The 21,381-nt window shown below is 42.8% G+C and overlaps 1 protein-coding gene across 12 annotated transcripts in view; it reads right to left on the reverse strand.

Annotated features, from left to right (window-relative positions):
* GRIA3 (glutamate ionotropic receptor AMPA type subunit 3) overlaps window positions 1-21,381 on the reverse strand; it is a 198,910-nt gene that overhangs the window by 23,019 nt on the left and 154,510 nt on the right. For 7 of the 12 annotated variants that reach the window (XM_053374998.1, XM_053374999.1, XM_053374997.1 and 4 more), the window contains one exon: window positions 18,501-18,748. In XM_053374998.1, coding sequence (XP_053230973.1) covers window positions 18,501-18,748 — 248 coding nt within the window. Of the gene's footprint in view, window positions 1-17,661; window positions 17,777-18,500; window positions 18,749-21,381 lie in introns of all 12 variants that reach the window. The other 5 variants (XR_008328680.1, XM_053374995.1, XM_053375002.1 and 2 more) reach the window with 3 other exon arrangements.

The raw sequence follows: 21,381 nt of genomic DNA on the forward strand, positions 1-21,381 counted from the left end.
GCCCACACATATTAAATTCTACACTAACAATATCATAGGTGCTAATGCAACAATGCACAAGTTGTCTGATTAGGAAATTAACCCTGCTGCCAGGCATCTTCATGCTACTGGACATGATCCAGGCAAATACTTAGAACTTAGTTGTCTTAATTGGAGAATGAAATCAAAGGGACTGAGAAGTGCTTAACTATGGGTTGTACTCAGTGACTGCACAGCACATCAAATGATTTTTTCAAAGGTGGTGGAGATATCAATACTGGCAGAGAAATCCAAATTTCTTTTGCTCTGGGCTGGGTCTTTGGGCAGCGGTGTTGTCCATCTAGCAGCAACGCTGACCTCTGACATCCTCCTGTCACCTGTGGAGTGATGCCAGCATTGTTCAAAAGGTGCAGAGATTCCCCTTCTGCCCGCAGATGTGCTGGCAGAGATTCACCAGGCAGTAGGCAGTAGAAAGCCTGAAAAGAGGATGTTCCAAGGGTAAGTTGGGGTTGAGCTAGTCTGGGATCCATTGGATCCCAAGCCAGTGCTGCTGCCATCATGTCTTGGCTTTGGACCTATGGCTGTGCCAGCTCCAGGTCAGAGCATCAATAAGTCTGTCCTTCACCTTCCACTCTGGCTGCCACTCTCTGTAAAAGACCCTCTGGGCTACGTGGGCGGTTATGACTGCTTCCTAAATTCATGAGATTTCTTGGAAAAAATTATCATCAGCTGTCCCATTCTTTTAAATACACTTTCTGAAGGGGGAAAAAGCACTTTTCTCCAGTGAGTTCCATAATCTGTCTCTAACTTTCCCCTCTTGAATGGTTTGCTTAGAGATGGTCTGGAGATACTTAATAAAGTTCTACAGCTGAAGCAGCTTTGGATTTGTATGCTGTCTTGGGAAGCCACATGAAAGCTGCTCTGAGATCCAGGGAGTAAGGTCTAAGTAAAGTAAAGTGAAAACACTTATGGGATTTAGTTTACTTACACTGTGATAAACATCCTAATCAATCTCTTGAAGCCTTCCCCATGAGTTTCTGAGTCTTGGGTTGTCCAAGGACTTCTTCACACTTGACATCTTCTCCTACACAGAAGCTCAATCCATTCTGGGATAGATGAGCAGTGGTCCAAGATCTTCATGAAATACATGGGAGATTCTTGCAACAAAACCAGACCAATCTCATGATAGAAATGCAAATAGGTTGAGCGCATGAGCTTCACTCAACTTGTCTTCAGGGATCAGTGAATTAAAATGGTGGTTGTTTGCCTATTAAGCTAGGTGTTCCCTTTTCTCCTTGTAGCCCTATCAATATTCAGCTCTGTGTTCCAGGATGTGTATGAAGCCAGTTGGGAATATGGCTTAGATTGAGCCCAAGTACTTCCAGACACAACCCTTGGTTTCCTCTTCGGTATGCAGTTCCTTAAATTTTCAGCAGCAAGTTTTCCAGGAGGGGGAGGGGGAGAACAACTACAGGAAGAGTGAACCAGAAGGCACCATAATGTTGGTTCCAGGTTGCAAAATGCTCTCAATGGGTCCTTCTTCTTGCAATTGTCACTTGGTATTTTGTCCAATCTCTACCACTGATGAGAGATAAAAGTTAGAGGAGTAAGGAGTCAATGGAAGCTGCTGTTACTTTGGCTCACTCCAGTCGCTGGCTGATCCTCTTCCTCAGAGCAGGTGGAAATGGCAAGAGCAGCAGCAACAGGGCCCAGGCTGCTCTGGTGATCACCGCTGGCCCTTGGTAGGCCCAATGGTCCTTGACATCTTTCCTGGCACACACAGAAGTTTTCATGTTGATCCTCAGAATTTTGACATGTGAATATCTTGTGAATGCTGCAACTGTACTCCACCCCTTTCCATTTTTAAATTGCATGCAGTTTTGATGAATTAATTTCTGCGAGGGAACTGCAGCCGATCCCAGGTCTCTCATGAGTTCACATAAGATCATCCCATTTTGTCCAGCATTCTGCTCTTACAGTGGCAACCAGATGCCTATAGGAAGCCCAAAAGCAGGACCTGAATTCAACAGCACTTACTTTACCTTGCTGATTCACCTGCTTAATGCATTCACCAATCTATTGGATTAATGCACCTATTTCTCAATACACGCTTGTTCCATCAATGCATTGCCTTTATTTGTTTATTGACTAACGCTTCACTAATGTTTACAGGTATCTCTTAAAAATGTCACCTATGATAATCTCATAAAGAAGAAGAAAGGAATGTCAAAAATAAGGGGTAACTCCATCTTGCATCCCTTCTTCAAAGTTGGAGGAAAATCACCTGTTCAAGTCTGATCTTTGTGCTTGAACTTCATGCCCGTCACTTGGACTCGATTTGCTAGCAAAATTGTTCTGTGTCTTCCATCACATGTCTTATTTCCCGGTCCTTTATTGTCTGCCTCTGTTTGGCTCTTGGAGAGAGATAATTGGGCAAATGATCGACATCAAGTCATTTGTTAAAAAAGAAGTGTGCTTGCTTTATCTGAGCAAATAATTATCTGGGAAAGTGCTTGAATCTTGCCTTTTCTTTTTCTTTTTACAAGACTTAGTACTCAGATATTGTCAGAATACCGTCAAATAGTTCAAGGTCTGTCAAGGTATGTTGGCAAATCACATTAATAACTTGTAAGGACTTCTCTTTCTTTCCCCCATGTCCGCTGGAAATTCTGAGATGTCAAGGTAGGTTTTCACTGGTCTGTTTAGATGCCACTGGGGCTACAGCAGAAATGACAAAGGCACATATGGGAGTGCACACAGGTCTCTCCTATGCACATACACAATTCTGTAGCACTGTTAAACCACAATCAGTCCACCAAGCATTGTGCCTATGCAACCTGCATCAATAATAGCAGATGATCTATCAGAGTGCCATACACTTCTCTCTGATACAGCATTTATTTTTCCAATCCTGGGTTGGAAAAATCAGTTAGTTGCATTGTTTTTAGGAACACAGGAAGTGGCCTTATACTGATTCAAACCATTGTCTGCACTGCATTGTCTACCCTGATTGGCAGTAGCTTTCTAGGGTTTCACATAGAGGTATCTCCCAGCCTTATCTGCAGGTGTTGAGGACTGACCGTGGGAGCTTCTACAGTGGTACCTCGGGTTACAGATGCTTCAGGTTACAGATGATTCAGGTTACAGACTCCGCTAACCCAGAAATAGTACCTCGGGTTAAGAACTTTGCTTCAAGATGAGAACAGAAATCGTGTGGCGGCAGTGGGAGGCCCCATTAGCTAAAGTGGTGCTTCAGGTTGAGAACAGTTTCAGGTTAAGAACGGACCTTCAGAACGAATTAAGTTCTTAACTGGAGGTACCACTTTATATGCAAAACAGATACTCTAGTGGTGAGCTGTGATTTTTCCCTAGCAGCTGCAGAGGCCAACCACTGCAGGCAACTGAAGCACAGTTTGGTCTCACTGTAGCAAACTACAACTTGGTGAAATTGCTGCCTGCATTCAGTCCCCAAACAAACTAAGCAAAAATTCTTCCTCTGAAAAGTATTATCATAAAGGAAAATAAAATGTGCTTCATCTCACTGTATCATTAAACAATAAGATACATGGCATGCCATCCCAGGCATGTCTACTCAGAAGTGAGCCCCACTGAGTTTAATGGGACTTATTAATATAAGTTTGCTAAGGACTGAAGCTTCTAAGCACATTCTTATTTCAAATTAAAAAGTAATGCAAATCAAACACCTTTTGTAGCAGGGATAATTATCCTAATGTGAATGCCAAACCACGGTGAACAGAACAGAACAAAGCTGAAAATCAGAACCCTGGTATCTAGAGAAGTGAAGTACGGCATTTGGCATGCAATGCTACTTACCGTATTTCTTCACTATTCTAAGAGAATGTTTACATGTTAACTTTTCATCCACAGGAGTAAGGTAATCTGTGATTCAAGAGTTCACAGATATCACTGACTTCTGTAGGGCCTTTGGTTAAGACTGTGAATCAAGAGAGAATGCAATCTTCTACTAAAGCCTCGATAGCCATGTACAATGAGCATTGGTACTCACCTGTGAATACTGACAATCCCAGATGAATTTTGGGAATGTCCAATAATAGATATATCCCCACCCCTCAAAACACACATTTTCTGGGCGCATTCACTACAATAATGATTTAGCTGAGCTTCAACATTCACTTTGCATCTCTTGAGTTTTAGGATATTTACACAATTTGCTTGAGATTGTCAATATACAAACTGTATATTGGAATTCATTCTTGAGGAAGCATCAGTTCAATATACATAGGGACACAGGAAGAGCCAGCTGGAGTGGGCCAATGGGTAAATGGATTAAAAAAAAACACAGGTGGGGGAAATGACCCTACTGTGAGTGTCTACTATAGACTTCCAAGCCAGACTGAAGACTTGGATGATGCCTTCCTAGAGCAGGTTACCAAGCATTCCAAAGGGAGAGATCTAATAGCCATGGAGGACTTCAGCTACCCTATATCTGCAGGAATTCGAACTCTGTCAATAATGTAAGCTCCAGAAAATTCCTGAATTGCCTCACTGGCAATTTCCCAAAAGGTGGAAGAAGCAACAAGGGGATCATCTGTTGGTGCATTGCCAAAATAAACTTGAAACGAGCCTTGAAGCGCATCCCTGAGGCACCCTTAAAACATCTGCTTAGCAACAAGAATTCTCCCCAGCAACAGGTGTCTTAGGGCATTCTGGAGAAATGTAGTTAAGTGTGAGGCAGTCAGTGTTGGTCAGTGTGGCCGCCAGAATATGTGAAAGTCTGTGAGCCTGTCTCTCTGGCTGAATGGCTGAAGGGAGCAGAGTATATAGTTCTGTTTCTTATTTTATATTTAGACCGGTAGTAATATGCAACTTGTAATGTAAATAATAAAGACTTTAGAGAAGAACTGGATGGGTGATGTGGTTATTCCTGTCACAGACATTCACCAAGAGAGGGCTGGAATGCTGCTGCTGTGAAGATGCAGGAAGACTTTCTGAGGAGCTTTGCTGAGACAGAGAAAAGGAACTCCTAAGTGTTGGTGCTCATGCACTAACATCATCTATCTTGGGCCTGGTCCTCACCAACAGGGAAGAACTGATTGACGAAGGGAACCTTGGGAGGAAGTATTCATGTCCTTTTGGGTTTCATGATACAGAGACAAGGGAAAGGCAGGAAGCTGAGTGTAGTTGGACATGCATTCTGGACTTTAAGAAGGCCGATTTCAATAAGCCGAAGGAACTACTGGGTTGAGATCCCATGGTCAGAAATACTCAAAAGAAGTGAGTCCAAGATAGATGATAGTTTCTTAAAGGTGGAAAATTGAAGGCACAAATGCAGACAATTGCAACAGGAGAGAGAAGTGGGAAGCATTTAAAGAGACTGGTATGGCTGCATAAGGAGCTTACAAATGAGCTAAGATCTAAGAATGACATGTATAAGAAAGGGAAGAAAAGGGAAAGATTATCACTGGTCAACAACAAATTTGTTGTCTGCATTTTTTCAGATGATTTAGGACGAATCTGATGCACTGAATCCAAAAATCACATTGGTTTTGCTCAATCAGGTCAAGTTTTTGAGCTATGGCCACATGTCATTTTTTTACGTTTTTGTTCACATGTACGCTTGTGTGGAGCATCTTAGAAGCAGTTGGTGGGGGTAAAATGCCATGTTGAATAATTGTTTTGATTGGAAATGATTATTTTAATGACAAGAAGTATTCAGGTCCGATAGTTCTGGGTGTTTATGTCAAAAAGGGATCAGTTTGAAGTCATAAAACCTCGAATCTTCCATAAATTGGTGCGGCTGGGATCAACAGAAAGAACCGGAGCAGCCTCAAGTATCCTGATCTTCAATCAGCACGTCGTCCTGTAGCTCATTGTGATGAAATTCCAGTGCCTATCTTCAGAGAACTTCCTGACATTAGTGACAAAGATGCGTCCAGTGTTGAAGGACATGAAGAAGAAGTGGTTCTTGAAGATGATGCTCCACATCCATTTTCCCAAAAGGAGTTGAATGATCTAGTTTGCGACCTCAGCTTGTCAAAGGACTCTGTTAGCATCCAGATTGAAGGAAAAAAACCTCCTCTCTGACAGTGCTCGCACCAGCTTCTTCCACAACAGGCATCAAGAGTACCTCCGTTTTTTCTCGGAAGAGAAGGACTTGGTGTACTGTGCAGATATTGCACAGCTTCTGCTCAAGCTTGGAGTGCCACAGTATGAACCCAAAGATTGGAGACTGTTCATTGATAGCAGCAAGCGATCATTGAAATGTGTTCTGCTACACAACGGCAACCAGTTTGCCTCTATACCCCTGGCTCACTCAAGTACACTGAAGGAGAACTATGAAGCGGTGAAGTATGTGCTGGAGAAAATTGGTTATGATCAGCATAAGTGGTTTATTTGTGTTGACCTGAAGATGGTGAACTTTTTGTTGGGACAAAAGTTTGGCTTCACCAAGTACCCATGTTTTCTGTGCATGTGGGATAGTAGGGACCGTGCTCAGCATTACATGAAGAAGGACTGGCCTGTGCGGGAGGAATTGGTGCCTTGTAAAGAAAGGAACGTCATCAACGACCCTCTGGTGGACAGAGACAGAATACTCTTCCCACCGCTGCACATCAAGCTCAGCTTAATCAAGCAGTTCACCAAGGCTCTGGACAAGGATGGTGACTGCTTCACTTACTTGTGCCAGGCTTTTCCAGGATTGACCATGGAGAAGTTGAAAGCTGGCATCTTTGATGGTCCTCAGATCCGTCAGCTCATCAGAGATCCAGAGTTCGGAAACTCAATGAACGAAGTGGAACTGGAAGCGTGGAAGGCATTTGTTCTGGTAGTGAAGAACTTTCTTGGCAACAATAAGGCCAGAAACTACGCAGAACTTGTCAACAACATGCTGACTGCTTTCAGAAACCAGGGCTGCAACATGAGCGTCAAGATGCACTACCTGTTTTCACATATGGACCGGTTTCCTGAGAACCTGGGTTCAATGAGTGACGAGCAGGGGGAGAGATTCCATCAGGACATGAAAGAGATGGAGACCAGGTATCAGGGTCGCTGGGACACAGTCATGATGGCTGACTACTGTTGGACTCTGAAGAGAGACCTCCCTGCCGCTGAGCATTCCAGGAGTTCCAAGAAACAGAAGTTCAAGCCCTGAAGTTTGAAAAATGGTGAAGCAACATGCAATTTACGTGTACTTACCTTTATCAATGCCCACCATTCAGTTTACAGTAAACCTGACCTGATGGAGAGAAATGGATGCCATTTCCTGATTCAGCAGTGCAAAAATACCCTAAATCAGTTGTAGAAATCTAGACAACATTCAAAAAGCAAAAAATTGTTACCCAGTGTTATACACAAATGAAGGAAGAGTATACATGAAGAGCCAACAGTTGCAGGGAGAAAGTCATGTGAGCAAAAGCACAGAATCAGCTCACACCTGCAAGAAGGGTAAAAATAATTAAAAAAGGGTTCTTTTGCGATGTTTGAAGCAAGAGGAAGAACAAGCAAGTAGTGGGTCCTCTGCAAGGAGAAGACAGAGAAATATTGTTGGGTGACAGAAAGAAGGTGGAACTGCTCAACACCCATTCTGCCTCTGACCCAAAAGGAAAGCTGTGTCCAACTTAGTGATAACAGAATAAACAAAGGAAGGAGGGAGCAGAAACCCAAGATAGGAAAAGAGGTGGTAAGAGAACACCTAGTTACTTTAAATGAATTCAGATCTACAGGGCCTGATGAGCAGCAACTAAGGTTACTAAGGGAGCCTGCAGCTTTAATCTCAGGGCCTTGTCTATAATATTTGAGAATTCCTGGAGAACAGGTGAGGTCCCTGCAGACTGGAGGCCAAATGTTGCCTGATAGGTCTTATTCTTCATGAATTTATCTAATCCTCTTTTTAAGCCTTCCATGTTGCCTGAGACTATAAATATCTACTACCTGATCTTTTTACTAGAGACAGCAAGAACTGAACCTAGGACCCCCTGCTCTACAAATATCTGGTCCATGTGCTTTATGGTCCACCAATCCTCATTTTGCCCAGAAAGTCATTTTGGACAAATGTCCACCTGTCTTACACCTGATAACATAGCAGGTGTGGTCAGCAGTACACATCATGGGGCCAAAATGGGGTTTGCAAGCTCCCAAATGTAGCTAATCATTGGGGTTTGCACCCACACAGCTTAATTCCAAGCCACGTGGGTGAAAATGGTCATCTGATGTCATTGGGATTGTCAGGTGACTGAGAGTTGGGCAGCCCTGCCAAACTTAGCCAGCAGGGGGTGGGGAAGAGAAGGACTGGTCTGGTGACCAAATCCAGTTCCCCATCATTGCATTAAATTATTCACCTCCAAAGGAAGGGCAGGAGTCTGGCTTGGCCTAAGGCCCAGCAACCTTTTCACACTGACTTGAGCCAACTGCATGCAGGCTGCCGACATGTGCACATTCTGCTGTTTCACAGAGGTGTTCAGTAGAATCTCTGAGATCCTTCCACATTAGATTCCCTGAGCGTCAAATTTAACCAGACTGTCACTTTATTATTATCAATACATCACAACCATGAGAAGCACAGAGTGGGAGGAAATGTGTGGGTTAATAAATACTTATTTAAGTTCATAATAAGAACTTGGTATGAAAGATTAGTGTAGGTAGGTGCAAAATTACGAAGTGCCAAACCAGAGATGTAAAGGCGGAGGAAGCCTTGGAGCAGAGAAGGTAGGGGGCTTCCCATGAGGAAAAGTCAGAAAAACAGACCTGTCATTAAGCATGCATTTGCCCCTATTTTAAGCCCATTATGTGGAAACAGGTCCTGCTGATTTAACAGAATATCATGGTAGTTATCCAGCAAGGGCTCTGGCATGAATGCAGGAAGGTGTTTGTGTATGCTGGGATGTTTCATGTATTTATGCAATTCAATAGTTCTTTGTTATCATGAGATCATTTGTTTCTATGCTTTAGAGGAGGGTTTTAAATATGGGTAATGGTGTCTACGTGACAGCAGGAAAAGGACCGAACTGGAAAAGCCAAGGCCATAAAATACCAGGGATTTGCATGGACCTCTTCTGTATAGGACCAATAGGGTTGCCTATAACTTTTCAGTTAAAATGAAATAACCTAAGTGAGCCATGCATGCCCATTATTTTCAGTGGACCTACTCTGGATAGGAGCAACACTGGGAAACTACCCAATATGTCTAGGTTTGGGAATGAGAATGTGGAATGCTGTTTTTAGCTCCTGTGCTCCTTACTTCAAACTTTTTGATTGCTTCTCTCTTTTCTGTGGCGTTATCATTTCCCACATTTGTTGCACAGTGCCTCAAGTTGGTTTTTGTTTTGTTTGTTTTTTTGAACAGGACAGCAGGATAGAAATATTTGCAATAAATAAATAGATCACATTAAGCACAGGAAGCTGTCTTACACAGAGTCATTCCACTGGCCCAAAAAGCTCATGTTTTGGCGGCAGCTTTCCAGGGTTTCAGGCAGGAATTATTCCCATCTCTGTCAGGAATTAAACCAAGCACCTTTTGTATGCAAGGTGGACAGGATACTTTTTCATAAGGTATGCAGTGCTGATGTTCTTATTTTTTGAATCATCATCCTCAGGTGGTGGAAAATCTTGGGCCATTCCTGGAAACTGTCCTTGTTTCTCAATTTGACCCTTTTACATGGTTTTGTATGTTTTGTGGTATTTTATGAATTGTGACTTGCCATTATTTTCATTGATTATAATTTATTAAACCTTTATTGAAACTGTTTAATTACTATTTGCTGACATTTAACTTTACTGTTTACTTTTATATTCTAATGGATTATTGAATATTGCTTTAATTTATATGTTGTTTATTTTAAAGTTATGTTTTTATTATGACTTTTTTGTATTGGATCAGATTGTTATTAGGTATATGATCTTTATTGTCTATTTTGTTGTTTCTTCAGCTTGTAAACCGCCTTGTGTGCAGTAATATAGAAAGGTGCTACACAAATGAAAGTCAAATAATTTAAAAGAAGAAATTTAAGTTGTTCTGGAATTACCATGAAAATCCTGGGGCAACTGGTTTAAGAATGAATCCGGTAAGTGTGAATTATGGTAGGAACATAGGAAGCTGTTTTATGAAAAGTCAGACTATTGACACACCTAGTTCAGTTTTGTCTACACTATTAGTGGCTCTCCTGGGTTTCAGAAAAAAATTCCTACCAGCCTGACATGGAGACACTAGGGATTGAACCCAGGACATTCTGCATGCAAAGCATGGATTCTATCACTGAGCTACAGCCCTCCCCTATACAGCTTAGACACTGAGGATATTAATGGGCAACTCCAGAGGATGGTAGTACCATTCAACATTTGCTGGGCTGCCAAGACCAGTCAGGAACCCACCACTTCAAAAGGACTAGTCACCTGGGAAGGTTGAAAGGAGAGCAAGAGAATTCTTGATCTGCTTGCCCTGTGTCTTGTAAAATCCTGAAGCCAACTCTGGAGCATTTCCTTGAAGGATGTGCAATTTTGGAGATGGGGGGAGAATATTGCTTGAACAATTGCGGCTGAACTGTCTTATTTACAGTAGGGAATAAATGCTTTTAAAGTGTTGTACACAAAGACATTACTGTCTGCAATATTAAATGTTTATAAACTGTCACTTTAGAAAAAGAAGCTATTTTGAGCAGAAGCTATGGGCAGTGCCAAAAGATGTCTCCAAAACATTTGCCCAAGAGGGACAAAACAAAGAAAAAGGAAAATAAGAAAATTGGGGGAGGCCTATTTCTGTTTCTTTTTATATCAAAAAGCAACAACATGCCAGCCTTTAAGCAGTTTTAAAGGGCACCGTTAATTCTTTGATGAAAATGTGTATACATCTGGCACCAACAACTGGCTTGACCCATATTATATTCCCAGGTGACTTGGCCTGGATGATGGAGGTTTAGAGCTGATGACTGCTGGGTCTTAGGAGCAGCTTCTGTGCTCAAAAACAAACAAACAATAATGCAAGCAAGCAAGCAAGCAAGCAAGCAAGCAAGCAAGCAAGCAAACAAACAAACAAACAAGGGAGCAATTTGCTGGTTCAGAACAGGGAAATATAGGTTCTTATTTCCATTTCCATTTTATATAAAGGGTAAACAAGCAGCAGCTTAATGCTGAGAGCATTTGGCCAGCACAGATGGTCAAATACAAAGAGCTCCTCCGAAGCACCCAAACACTTGGGCATTTCCACTGTTTTGTTTGTTTGTTTACTTCCCCTGCTTAACAGAAGTTCCTGCATAATTAATTCACTTAATTTATTGCCACAAGAAGTGGCGATGGTCTCAGAAGCTTAAATGGCTCTAGAAAAGGGCATGGCACATTCAGGGAGGGTAAGGACCTATAAGGAGGAGGGAGGGAAGCTGTGACCCTCCAGATGTTGCTGTACTACCACCCATATCACCCCTGCCCATTGACCCTGCTGGTTGGGTCTGATGGGAGTTAGAGTCCAGCAACATCTAGAGAGGCACAGATAGGTAAAGGTAAAGGGACCCCTGACCATTAGGTCCAGTCGTGACTGACTCTGGGGTTGCGGTGCTCATCTCGCTTTATTGGGCGAGGGAGCCGGCGTACAGCTTCTGGGTCATGTGGCCAGCATGACTAAGCCACTTCTGGCAAACCAGAGAAGCGCACGGAAACGCCGTTTACCTTCCCGCCGGAGTGGTACCTATTTATCTACTTGCACTTTCGAACTGCTAGGTTGGCAGGAGTAGGGACCGAGCAATGGGAGCTCACACCGCCGACCTTCTGATTAGCAAGTCCTAGGCTCTGTGGTTTAACCCACAGCGCCACCCACGTCCCTTAGAGAGGCACAGATAGGGACTGGCAAATCTGTCAACTGCAGTTTCCTCTGTTTCTCATTCTTCCAGTCATAAGCTCAGTTTTCCGCATTTCCTCATCAATTTGCAATTCTTTTTTAAAAGCCCTCATAAAAATTCCTCAGCATTTTAGCACAATATAATGTTTGTATGAGGGACGCAGGTGGTGCTGTGGGTTAAACCACAGAGCCTAGGACTAGCTGATCAGAAGGTTGGTGGTTTGAATCCCCATGACGTGGTGAGCTCCCGTTGCTCGGTCCCTGCTCCTGCTCACCTAGCAGTTCAAAAGCATGTCAAAGTGCAAGTAGATAAATAGGTACCGCTCTGGCGGGGAGGTAAACGCCGTTTCCGTGCGCTGCTCTGGTTCGCCAGAAGCAGCTTAGTCATGCTGGCCACATGACCCGGAAGCTGTACACCGGCTCCCTCGGCTAATAAAGCAAGCTGAGCACCGCAACCCCAGAGTCGGTCACGACTGGACCTAGTGGTCAGGGGTCCCTTTACCTTTACCTAATGTTTGTATGCAACTTTGCCTAACACATTTTTGCAATGCAATTTCCCCTAATATAATGTATTTTTATATGTCATTTTTCACAAGTTATTGTTGTTGTTGTCGTTTAGTTGTGTCTGACTCTTCATGACCCCATGGACCAAAGCACGCCAAGTACATGCATCTTCACAAGTACGTGCACTTTAATCCAAAATTTGCCCCACTACTGTATATGAATTTTTGTACATATAGGTAACTCTCAGCTCCTGCTTGCTTAACATGTGCAATTTTAATTTTACGTGTTTGAAAGCTGGCTGGCTGAAATCACACAAATTAGATGCATGGAAGGTGGAGAGCTAAAAAGCTCTTTTTGCACAGGGTCTTCCTGGCATGGAAATAACTTTTAAGCTCTGAAACTAGTTAACGAGGCTCTGGGAAGCTCTTGCATGGATTCTGGATGGGAGAGATCTCATAGGAACTTGGACAGCCCTGCAATATATTGAGAGCCTTGCACATACTCAGAGCCCGCTAACCAAGTCTGAGAGCTTAAAAACCCTATACATTGCTCGGAGGGAGTAGGTAAGACCTGTCTGGTTCTCTGGCTCTGGGTAAGGCTTTTCATGAGGGGACAGTTTCAAGGTGGTGGCTTGTACTTTTGCATATAATTGCCATTCCTGGAATGTGACCCCTGCAAAAGATGTGAGCTGTATTGTATTACTTGGCTGGACAACCACACTACAAAACTAAGAGAAGTGCAAATTTCAAAGAAGGGCTGTGTTTTGGTTTGCACATTGCATTGGAAAATGTGAATTATATGGGTTCGCTTTGTACTGTGAAGTGAACTGACTGAATCGAATCTCACCCAAATCCCTAACAACAAGTTCCCCAAACCTGACATAGAAAGAATGGATGGCAACCATGGATGGACTTTTCCAAAATAATGCCCTGATTGTGTAACATTTTCCCTAACATTATGGGGTGGTGGTGGTGTGTGTGTTTAGGACACAGAGACTAACACTTTCTTTTCTGTCCAGGCATAGTGTCTAGATTTTGTTTTCCTTGCTGTGGATGTTTTTGCTGTGGATACAATTTTGCTTGCTATATGTACCCTTGTTTTGTATGTTGGTTACGTCACATTCTTAGGTTTGACAGGTAAAGGTAAAGGGACCCCTGACCATTAGGTCCAGTGGTGGCCAACACTGGGGTTGTGGCGCTCAGCTCGCTTTATTGGCCGAGGGAGCCGGTGTACAGCTTCCGGGTCATGTGGCCAGCATGTCTAAGCCGCTTCTGGCGAACTAGAGCATTGCACAGAAACGCCGTTTACCTTCCCGCCAGAGTGGTACCTATTTATCTACTTGCACTTTGACGTGCTTTTGAACTGCCAGGTTGGCAGGAGCTGGGACCGAGCAACGGGAGCTCACCCCGTCACGGGGATTCGAACCGCTGACCTTCTGATTGGCAAGTCCTAGGCTCTGTGGTTTAACCCACAGTGCCACCCACATCCCAGGTTTGATAAGCCACTGCTTATTTTATCTTTGCAAGCAAGGGTGAGGTACAAAGCTTTCACATTGTGTGAGTGCCTTTGAGTCATGCAGAGCTTTGCTGGAAGCCAAATAGAACGTTTTGGTGGCTGGATTTGGATCCTGGACTTTCAGCTGCATCTCCATGTTATAACTGAAGTCTATATTTGGTTTTTTTAAGCATAAGAAAAGATCTGCAGCTTGATCCGTCCAGCATCCTGTTCTCACAGTGACCAAACCAGATGTCAAGTAGGGCCAGCATTCTCCTCTGCTTGGCATGAATGAACAGAATCTGACTTATTAGGAAAAAGCAGTCCTGCTAGGTCAAGATCCTGTCCAATGCAGCACCCTGGCTCTGAGAGTGACCAGTTGGATGCATCTAGGATGCCCACAAGCTGGAAAAGAAAGCAATAGCTTGCTCCCACCATTGTTCCTCAGTGACTGGTATTCAGAGGCATAGTGCCTTTGATTATGGAGGCACTATATGGTCATCGTGAATACTATCCACTGAGAGCCAATATAGTGTAGTGGTTAGAGCAACAGACTAGGCCCTAGGAGACCAGAGTTCAAACCCCCACTCAGTCTAACTCCCCCTCTTTTTTTAATGGAACCCCTTATATGGGATTTGTATATAAATTTTCCCTTGGCTCTTTTTGCTGACCCATGCAGGACCAGCATGGATAATTGGCCCCATGAATATTTGACGTTTTCTCCCCTCATGGCTTTGATCTATAGGCTACCACTAAAACGACTCTGCATTTTAAGCTGCATTTTAAACTGTATACTAACTTACATTTTAATCAACTGGTTTTTGTTGTTGTTTTTTAAAAATGTTTTTACTATATTTCTATTCAGTGTTAGCCGCCCTTAGCCCAGTCTTGGCCGGGGAGGTTGGGGTATAAATTATTATTATTATTATTATTATTATTATTATAACTTACCTCACATTTGTGAGGTAACTTACCTCAGTCTAACTTACCTCACATGTCAGTCTAACTTACCTCACATGTTTGTTCTGTAAGGATAAAATGAGGGAAGGGGAGAACTGTGTATGCCCCTCCCCCACTCTGTGCTCCTTGGAGGAATGAGAGGATATAAATGTAAAACCAACCAAAAAACCAGCCACATCACATTATTCAGCGGCAGTAAGATATCTTTTTACCTAGACTCTCAAAAGAAGGTTGTGATCTACTTCAAATTCTACTCCTTCTGGACACCTTACCTAATTTGACAGTATGAACAAGAGGGAATTTAAGTATTTCAGAAACTCACATCGTTTACACTATAGTAAAATTTAGTACTATTATTATTATTATTATTACTTACCTCACATGTTTGTGAGGTAACTTACCTCAGTCTAACTTACCTCACATGTCAGTCTAACTTACCTCACATGTTTGTTCTGTAAGGATAAAATGAGGGAAGGGGAGAACTGTGTATGCCCCTCCCCCACTCTGTGCTCCTTGGAGGAATGAGAGGATATAAATGTAAAACCAACCAACCAGCCACATCATATTATTCAGAGGCAGTAAGATATCTTTTTACCTAGACTCTCAAAAGAAGGTTGTGATCTGCTTCAAATTCTACTCCTTCTGGACACCTTGCCTAATACGACAGTATGAACAAGAGGGAATTTAAGTATTTCAGAAACATCGGTTACACTATAGTAAAGGTTGGGCTACGGAATAAGCCTTTGAGCTCAAATGTATACTTGGATATTTCCCCAACCCTAGCTTTTATTCCCGGTGGTAATGACTAGAGAAGTGAAGAAAATGGCATAAAACTTCCTTTGTTTTAATCATATACAGCTTTTGCTGCTATCCAATATGATTAAAGTAAATGATTATTGCACTTGCTCTGCTGATAGAAGCATCATTTATGAAGAAATTCAGGGGGGAGCTGTATTAACTGCCTGCACGTTTCCCCATCAATAATCTTCCTGCAAGTGGGTTGGTTAACTACAGAAAGTAATTACAAATTATTGTTGGCTCTTTTTTTTTAAAGAGTAGATTGCATGGAGGGGGGAGAGGAACAGCAGCCCAGAGAATTTAATGGAATTCTTCAGGGTATTACTTTTCAATTAATGGGATTAATTTAATGAAATATCCCTTTCCTAGCTGGGTTATTAGATTTGACAAAGGGCTGTGAAACTGAAACATACATTGTATTGCAGGAACAAGCCATGGGTTTATGCACCCTCAAACAATGCACACCCCAATGCCTAAGTGCATAGCATCATCACAATATCTGCTGGTGGGGAAAACTTCTATGCACCTTTTAGGCAAGTCCATAGCATTCAACACATTTCCAATGAGAATAGGGATGCCCTACTTTCCTATACAGTCATACCTCGGGATAAATACGCTTCAGGTTGAGCACTTTCGGGTTGCACTCTGCGGCAACCCGGAAGTAATGGAGTGTGCATGCACCACGCGTGCATGTGCAGACAGTCAAAATGATGTCACGTGCATGTGTGGAAGCGGCGAAACACGACCCACGCACACGCAGACGCACTGTTGCGTCTTACGTTCTGTTTGGGATGCAAACGGGACGCTGGAATGGACCCTGTTCTCATCCTGAGGTACCACTGTACAGGGCTGCCTTCAGGTGTCTTCTAAAGGTTGCAAAGTTGCTTATCTCCTTGGGTCACATAATACCATACTCTCCAACATTTCTCCAATGAAAATAAGGATGTCCTAAAGAAAAGTGGGACATTCTGGGATCAAATCAGAAACTGGGACGGCTTCAGTAAACCCGGGACTATTCCTGGCAAACAGGGACACTTGGAGGGTCTGCAAATCTCGAAGGCATGGGGTATTTTGTCAGGGAAGGAAGTAGCAACCCTATTTTAAAAATTCAACATGGATATTGTTTCTTTCTTTCTGACAAATCACAAACTGAGCATCTGGTTATTTAACTATCCTAGTATCCATTAACCAGAGCTATATACAACAATACACATTAAAAATTAGCAATGAAAAATTATCAGCTTAAAGAGCCAGCAAATCCTGAAACAATATGATTTTTTAAATGTATCTTTCTAAACTTAAATACTCCCCCTCCTCATTTTCTTAGTGTTTAATATATAACTTGAGAAAATTAGTAATTCATTTCCAGCAAAGGTCTTGGCAATCTAACACATTTGAACACACGCACACGCACACACACACACAACTTATTTTCAAACAAGCTTATTTACATATCTGAACTCTGATTTTTTTGGAAATACTCAGTGCCCTGTGCTAGATATGCAACCGAGACACAATGCTAACATTTGTCACCCCTGGCTGGGATCTGAAGAGTGAATCCTTGAAACGTATCTGCCTGCCGCACCCACCAGAGGCCCCATACAAACGGGGACAGACTGGCCCAGTAAAAACCACTGGTGTATAAGTAGAGACTCATATAATCCATTCCACTCAATCCATAACCCATCATATAACCACATCCAACTCAACGAATGCAACAAGAGAGGATTCCCTGGATTGCATCCAATGAAGTAATACTCAGAGCAGACCCAATGCCATTAACAGACCTCAGTTAACCATGCCCACTAATTTCAGTGGGCCAACTTTGAGTATGACAAGCATTGGATGAAACCCTCAGTCTGGTTTCTCCTCTCTTTCTCTCTGTTAGTTAAATAAGGACCCAGGATTGATTGCAACGGTAGCAGTGCAAAGGAAGGGGGGAAGTAGAAAAAAAATCCCCCCTCCCTGAGCCTTGCAAGCTACTGGACAAGCAAGTGACTTGAACATAATGGTTTCAAGATGGTTTCTCATCTTCCAGGCTCTTTTTTCCCTGATGCATAAAATAACAGCCTTGCCGATTACTCTTGACTAAGGTACCCGATTGTGGTGACATTGAGGCTGACCTTGGAGTCACCTCCCCCGCTGCCGCACTCTCCTTTGTCGTACCACCATTTGTTTTTCAATTTGTCCAAGAGGCCTTGCTCATTCAGTTTTAATACTGCCAGGTTAACAGCATTTCTTGAAACGATAAAACATAACTCGTAAGAATAATGCACAGATGCTCGGTTAAAGTCGTTAAAAAACGTATAAAGAAAGGAGCAGAAGGAGGACAAATTGGCCGGTAATTTTTGTTTCCTCTTTTCTCTCTCTCTCTCTCTCTCACTTTTTTTTTTCTTTTTGGTTTTTCACAGGGAGGTGGAGCTATATAAAGAACGTGTTTGTTACAGCAAATAACAGGGTTTAAATATTGGAAAGGTGGCATGGAGGATCTAAACAATTGCTTAAAAAACGGAAGTGTGCGGGATGGGGAAATTGTCTTTTGAGAAAAAATAAGAAGGAGGAGGAGGAGGAGGAGGAGGAGGAGGAGGAGGAGGAGGAGGGGATTTTAAAAAAAGAGGCGACGAGAACACCACGTCATGCAATTAACACCCGTCACGTATGGTGGTTTTTAACTTGGGCTTTTACCATTTAAATTGAAAAAAGCCACTGGACTGTAAAATTAAAAACAGCAACAAACAATTGGAAAGGACAACACGGAGAGAACATTTAGAAAAAAAATGGATGCATTAAAGTCAATGAAACCATAATTTACCGTCTTATTTAACTTCATGGAATACTGATTTTTTTTTTGAAAACTTTTTTAAGTTTACCTCAAATCCACAAGAAAGAAAAAGACAACACAATACATCAGGGTAGGTGGAATACTATAACAACATGGATATTGTTATATTATTCCACCCACCTTAATGCTGAGCCTTTGGGAGTTGCTACACCATAGCCTTTGGAATCCAGGTTCCCACCAACTTTCATTGTGTCACAAGGCTTCCGTTGTTCAATGTACTCATTCATGGTCGATTCGAGCAGGAAGGCAAACTTCCCCTTAGATTTCCTCACGCGGGCTACCCCGTCCGCTGTTGTTTTGGCAAATACAGATGGCTCTGCTGACTTCATGTACGACCACATTTTCTCATAGACAGCTATTTTGGATCTCTGTAGAAGACAGGAAGTTGGGGTGGAGGAAGAAGGAAAGGTTAACATGCAATTTCTCACTTTACAAAATTCTTAGCAGGGTCCAGGGGCTCCCAAACTGTGGCCTGTGGACCACTGAGCTTCCTTCAGGTGGTCCGTGGCATGCCTGCAATGAATACTCATGATTATATTTAACTGCATTTTTGTTGAAATAAATAAAAAAAACAAAAAAATTGTCCAGTAGCGCCTTAGAGACCAACTAAATTTGTTCTGGGTATAAGCTTTTGTGTGCATGCACACTTCTTCAGACTTCACACTTCTTTTGTTGCTTCTTTTATTTCTTATATTGCATTACAGTTTGAATTCTATTGAATTCAAGGTCTAATAAAGTAAAATGCAACACAAGAAATAAAGGAAGAAATAAAAATACAATTAAAAAACCCCATAGAGCATCTAGAACACTTCATTGTAATCGCTAAAACAAGCAGAAATATCATTAAGTGGTCTTCCCAATTTCTTGGAAATTTCCAAGAGGTCCATAGGGGAAATAGTTTGGGAACCACTAGCATAGGCCATTTCCCCCTGCTTCTAATATATTTTGTTCAAATGTTTAATTCATTCATACAAATATTTTTGTACCACTTTTCATCAAGAACGAGATCAGAAAGAGATTCATGTTGTTGGGAAGGGCCCCAGGTGAGAGGTAGAACACCTGCTTTGCATGCAGAAGGTCCCGGGTTCAATCCCTGGCATCTCCTGGTAAGGCTGGGAGAGACTGTCTGAAAGTCAGTGTAGACTTCTAGAGACAGTTCTTACTGTATGGCTTTATGCATTTTTGTTGTAAACCACTTTGATATTTTTAAAATGAAATAATGAGATTATATATATATATATATATATATATATATATATATATATATATGAATAAATAAATTAAACGATACTCTGCTTGGTGAGCTAGTGGTTTGACTCAGTATAAGACAGCTTCCAATGTCTCCCCAAATCCAGCAAAGTTAAGCAATACCATATAAATGCAAAATCTAGACAAGTGCACAGGGATGCCAACTTCAATAAAATATTGAAGATGGGGAGGGGAATAGGTAAGCCCCGTCCTGCATAACTGATCACATGACATGCGGCACACACACACACACACACACACCATTTGAATGGCAATGCTCATCAACTTTGGGGGCTCTGGAGCCCTAAAATATTTTATTGGGGGGCTGAAGGGACCTCAGCCCCTAGAGGTTGGCTGCTATGCGAATGAAGTGGAAACATTAAATACAATAAATCATCCTACAATGCCCAAACATCATGAAATCCACTGAATGTGCAGAATTAACATGCAAAAAACCCATTGATTATAGGAGCTAACCATACCCACCAGACCATATGATGTGGTGAGGGCAGTGGTGTAGGAAGGGGGGGTGAGGTGGGTGCGGGCCACCCCAGGTGTCATCACTGAGGGGGGGGGTGACAAAATGGCAAAAATAAAAATAAATAAATAAATAAATAAAAATTGGGCTCATGACACTTTTTGGGGAAAAAAATAACTCCCGCACCCAATGCACCCCCTTCCTTTGCCACTGGTAGATAGGTGAGGTGTGAGGCATGGGGCACTGGGTGCCACACTGCGGGGCCTGCAGTGTGCCTGAGCCATGCATCTCTCCTGAGGGGGAGGTGGCGGGTGAACTGCCTGCAAGCTCCGCGCTGCTTTTTTGAGCAGCGTGGGGCTTGTGTCTGCCCACTGCCTCAGCTGCCCTACAGCTGAGGGGGAGGCTGCAGAGAGGCTCCACACAGTGCACCCTGCCTTGGCTTGCCCTGCCCTGCCCCCATGGCCAGTTCGCCCCACCCCCAGCTGCAGGACACACACGCCACACTGGGCACCTGAATGGCTAGCTATACTGCTGGGCGAGGGCCAACCTAGATGCTCTGGGAGTGAGCTAGCTATGCATTCTCCCCTTAAGAATAACCCAGTCTGCCTCCTTCTCTTCCTCCCACAGGACAGACTGTGGCCCTCCAGAAGTTGCTGTCAGCATCCTTGGCTGGAGCTGAGTCCAACAATAACCGGAGAACCACAGGTTTCCCATCTCTGGTCTAGGATAAATGGTGCAAATGGCCTTGTTGCAAACACCTGTGTGGAACCTGAACCTGATAGTCAAGGTTCACAGGAGAGCACAAACAGGGCAGCTATATTTATTCTCCCTTCATCTGTGTTATTATGGCTGAACTGGGTTGTGTGTCTCTGCCTATTTACATAAAAAAAGGGTGAGTGGCTGATGAGAGCTGATGGGGAACAAGTATGGAAAACATAGCTCAAATTTGTTAGCCCCAGGTAGGGTTGCCAATTTTTCTTCTGGTAGCACTCTTCTTCTCTGAATTGCTGGTCCAGCAAGGAGAAACCAGCAGTTAAAATTCCACCCTGCCCCATCATGGAATCCCAATGACAGGAAAAAGAAAAGAAAAAGAAAATGGGATTTCACATTCCATTGAGTAGATTCAAATGCAGCCCTGAGACCACAGGAGTTCAGTTTGGCTGATGATACACACAGCAGGGAGGACATACTGAAACACTGTATTAAATAGTAAGCAACTGTTTTAGCAGTGCACATTGTTTGAACCTTTTGCAGGAAATCAGTGAGCCTCCCAAG

The sequence above is a fragment of the Podarcis raffonei genome, chromosome Z (assembly GCF_027172205.1).
Source record: "Podarcis raffonei isolate rPodRaf1 chromosome Z, rPodRaf1.pri, whole genome shotgun sequence".
Taxonomy (NCBI): domain Eukaryota; kingdom Metazoa; phylum Chordata; class Lepidosauria; order Squamata; family Lacertidae; genus Podarcis; species Podarcis raffonei.